Here is a 4,685-nt window from a genome sequence, read left to right on the forward strand (position 1 = left end):
TCAGTAGATTAGTGTAAACTGACATCACCATGTCGGAGAACTTCCTAACCCCCCCCCCCCCCCCCAAGACTATCGCTCTCTTTTCTTTCTTTTTTTTACGATACCATTGTAAGGCACACTCTGATATACAGTATAATAAATAAAATATAGCCTATAAATAATAAAATAGTAAATTGGCCAGGGGATAAAAGACAACGTGTTTATTATAAAAATGTACATATTTCCACATGTACAGTACTGATGTTATTATCGAAATGTGTAAGACAGGACAAAGTCAGATTTCCCCCTATGTCTAAATAATGAACCTGGGGGAATAGTGCAGTACTTTGAGGATTACAGAGGCACATTGCACTGTAACAAGTAAAACAGCACAAATACACAACTTCTGGCATGTTAAAAAACCTCATCAATATAGGCCTACACAGACGGTTTTAACTTAACATACATTTTAAATAGACTACATTTGATTTCCTGTCAGTTGTTGATATTAGCAAACATTGCAACAGGAAGTCAACTGCTGTCTGTTCTCTCAACACAATTCCACTGAAACACTATATATATAGTGTTTTGTTTCTTTGTTAATTTAAAAATATGTTTTTATTTCTGCAAAACATTTTCGAAATTTGGTTCGATTGGATACATGGAATTAAATTCAACAGCAACTTTGGAAAACTGCGTAAAACTACAAAACATCACAAATATAATCTTAAGACCTTAAATAAATATACATAACATATCATACAGTATAAATATCATCTAATTCTAGGTATTCAAAGATTCAGATGTAAAAGCAAAGGCTGTCAATTAATTTATTTGTATAGAACAAAACAAGTTTTTAGATAATGTAACACACAGCGTTACCACAGTAACTTGTTTTCGTGAGACATTTCTGTCTTCAAAAGGCACACAATTATGGGTGCTGATGGGTCTTTAGTTGAGCTAATCACAGAAAATGATGACAGGAATGCTGCTAATGTTTTGTAATTCCCCTTCTGGGACCTCTATTTCAGCATGTACCGTGTCACCGTATCTAGTGGCTTTTCTCTTTGCCAAAAGCCAGGGTTGAAAGTTAAAAACATCCATTCTGACTTTCTCTCTGCCCTCTGTTCTCTCAACCACCCTGGAGCCACTCAGGCGCAGAGGCATTTGCTGACAATCAAGTCATTGAAAGGTGTGAGCGTCAACTCTCCCCTGCTGTCGTAGTGCATGAGGATCATGGGCTCGTAGGCCGCGGGGACGCAGCAGGGTCGAGGCGTCGCCCCTTTGCTCATCTGGTGCATCCGGGACTTGACCTGCGTGTGCATGCTGGCCGGCTTGTAGTTGTGCGGGCAGGTGCCGTCGCAGAAGTGCATGACGTAGGTGGTCGGGGCCACGACCCAGTCCGACCAGCCGATCTCCTTGAACGACACGCTGACGGACTTGCGGCAGCAGTGTCCCTGCTCGTCGCAGACGTCCTCCCTGTTCGAGCGACGACGCCTCCGTCCCCCGGCCGGCTCTGCGAGGCCTACCTCTATGGCGACCTCGGGGTTCGCCTTGGGGTTACGGCCTTCACCCACAATCAGACCCACGTCCACAACCAGAGACTGACCAGCGGCCATTCTCCTCCAACTCTCCACCGCACCACTGATATCCAGAACAAAAGAATTACTATCGGCGACGTTCGTTTGGAAAAGAGTTTCTAAGTGTGTCCGCGCAGTAGAGTTCAGTGTCTTTGTGACGTAGACTTTGACTTGAACCTCTTGTCTTGATTCGGTCTGCTCAGGCCGAGGTTTGTCTAAGAGCTGTCTGCGGATCTTCAGCTGAGCCCGGACCAGTGTCAGCTCAGAGTGGATGTTGGGGTTGTTGTGGAATACGGCCCTGTACCACTGGACATGGTGGTCAGATGTTGGATGTCCAGGCTCGAGTACTTTAACTGGTTCCACTGAAGAGAAGAGAGAAGTTGTTGTGAATAAGTCATCAGGTTTATGACATGACTTGTTTAAAGGGGACATATTATGGAAAATGGGTTAGTCTGATATGTTATTTAGATGCTGCAGGGAAATGACATAGGTACTCCTTGCGATTGGACAGGGTTTGACGTTTTCAGATTAAGCAACAGTTTAGCTTTAATTAAAGGAACACGCCAACATTTTGTGAAATTAGCTTACCGTCTTCTCCAGAGAGAGACAAGAAGATGGATACCATTTTCCTCTGTGTTCAGTAGAAAGCTATATCTGGCTGCTAGCCTATAGCTTAGCACAATGAATGGAAGCGGACAGTGCCGGTTAGCTTTCGGGAGAGGTGTTAGTTGGACAATGCCTAGGCTAACCGGCACTGTCCGCTTCCATTCATTGTGCTAAGCTAGGCTAACGTGCAGCGAGAAAGCTTTCTACTGAACGCACAGAGAGGAAACTGGTATCTATCGTCTTGTCTCTCTCTGGAGAAGACGATAAGCCAATTCCCCAAAATGTTGGTGTGTTCCTTTAATAAATTAGCTGTGCTTTTTGCCTGTGTTAAACGTTTAAACATGTCCAGATGTGTTTAGAACAGCAATGGATATTTATGTCTATACCATGTGGAAAGAACATTGTGAGATGAAAAAAATAACTACAATAAATAAAATGTGTTTTCAAGCTCATCTGCCTCTACACATTTGTTTTACCATTCTCATCGTTAGAAGAGTCATTTGTGTATAAATGTGACTTCTAAAAGCTTGTTTGGAATGTGTTTTCTTTGTTTACAGGGGTTACAGATTCCAATTCAGAACATTTCATATCCATTTAAACTCTGCAGTTAATTTCCATGAAGTCAAATGATTCCTATCTTTTGTCAGAGTATGTTGAACAATAAGGACAAGGGTATTTATAGCAAAACCAGTACTGTAGCTATTGTCTGTATTAGCAAGGGTGAACTGACACCACAGGATTCTCAATGGACCTGTCTCAAACCCTGCCCTCTTTTCTTGATCCTCCAATCACAACTGTCGCTTACCTCGGACAAACCAAGTTTGTCCGAGGTAAGCGACAGCTGTGATTGGAGGATCAAGAAAAGGGGCAGGGTTTGAGACAGGTCCATTCACACAGTTGCCGCCCCAGACAAAGTTTCACAATGAAGGCTGTCCAGAGAAAGCCTTAATGTAAGCAATGTATTTACCTAATATAAAATATAATTGTGAAAACATTGCTACTCAATTTTCATTGCTCAATGTTATTATTTTTATTTATTTATTTATTAAATCCTTTGAATTCGTATTATTTTGTATGTTTATTTAAATATTAAGTTAAATGATTAATTAAATAGTGAGTTTTGCCTTTGGGTCAGCAATTATTCAATAAGAACAAGTGTCAGATTCTTTGGAAAGCAACGCATTTAACTTCAACATTAAATATTCCCCTCAAGCCTAGATTGGTGTAAAATGATGGCAAAAGTCAAGCTAAATATAAAAAGTTGATAAAGGGGTAAATCTATGGAATAACTGACAACAAATAAAAAATGTGTAGTTCGATACATACATTTAAGAAATTATTCAAATATAAGGTGATACATAAATATAAAACCTTATTATAATCCTAATTATATATTTTATTATAACACAACAAAAATATATAATTTTTGTATATTACTGTACACTAGTGTACTGTACACTAAAACTATGAAACGTTCATAACCTTTTGTTTTTGTTTTTGCAAAATGATGACTGAATTATGTATTTTTTGTATTATTATTAATAATGTAATGTAAAAAGGGTAGGCAATACAAGCCTCGGCTTCATCCTACACCTTTTCGGTCGTTTTTTTTTTAATTATTATATATATATATATAATGTCCTACTACTGTACATTGTTTTATAAAAGAAGAAATAAAATCATTCATAAATCGGGTTCAAATCCTGTAGTGTGCCTTTACTCTTGGACAGTTCACCTGTGGCTGGGAAGAGCACAGTGGAGATCCCCTTCAGGGAACGTCCAGATTCCCTCCTCGGCTGGCTGGAATTCCCTCTCAGCTCCCTCAATTTCTCCCGGTACCGGCGGTACATCACCCTCAGATCCTGCTCTGTGGCTTTCTCAGCGGGCCGGGGTGCAGTCTCCATCCCCAAAGAGTTCAGGATCCCCATCTTCACGACCTCCAGGATGAGGCCCCGCTGACTCTCCTCCTCTAGGCCTGCATCGGGTGCACCTTGGTGGGCCAGGGATAGCAGGAGAGACAGCCAGGTCAGGAGAGAGTGGAGCGTGAGTGTTCTTCTCAGCATGGTGGGTGGGGGCGAGGTGTGGATGGTGCTAGGTGAAGCGCTTTAGTTGAGGTTTGGGAATGTTGTGAATGAAATACCAGACATGCTTTCATTTATAGGAGTCCTGTGTTTGCCGCACCCCTGCTCTGAGTCAGGTGAGAAGCACTCCTTCACTCCTAGGTTGTTTACATAATAGTGTTTGGTTAGAGTTTGTGTTCAGTCTAATGTAATGTTTAATGATCTGGGAAATGTGTTGTGTTCAAGTGATTGATTGATCGATTATTTTGCTGCTGCGGCATAGGTTTGAGGTTGACGTCATTAGTTACACAGATTTGGTGCATTTCCCAACCGTTTTGACCACTCGTAAATTGGAAATAAACTGTCAAAAATCCCTCAAAGAGTTTAATTTATTTTCTGTGATTGGATGGCGAAGAAAAATTTCTGAATGTTTCTAGACACATACACTTAGGCCTCTAGT

The 4,685-nt window shown here is 41.0% G+C and overlaps 1 protein-coding gene across 1 annotated transcript; it reads right to left on the reverse strand.

The window, feature by feature from the left end:
* Positions 1-1,130: 1,130 nt before the first annotated feature.
* gdf15 (Growth differentiation factor-15) lies at positions 1,131-4,228 on the reverse strand (the record flags this gene model as incomplete). The annotated part of the gene is made up of 2 exons (XM_084327765.1): positions 1,131-1,921; positions 3,901-4,228. The coding sequence occupies 2 exons, from the start codon at positions 4,226-4,228 to the stop codon at positions 1,131-1,133; spliced, it is 1,119 nt and encodes a 372-aa protein (XP_084183891.1).
* Positions 4,229-4,685: the final 457 nt, after the last annotated feature.

The sequence above is a fragment of the Notolepis coatsorum genome, assembly GCF_963971535.1.
Source record: "Notolepis coatsorum genome assembly, chromosome: 13".
In the NCBI taxonomy this organism is placed as follows: Eukaryota; Metazoa; Chordata; class Actinopteri; order Aulopiformes; family Paralepididae; genus Notolepis; species Notolepis coatsorum.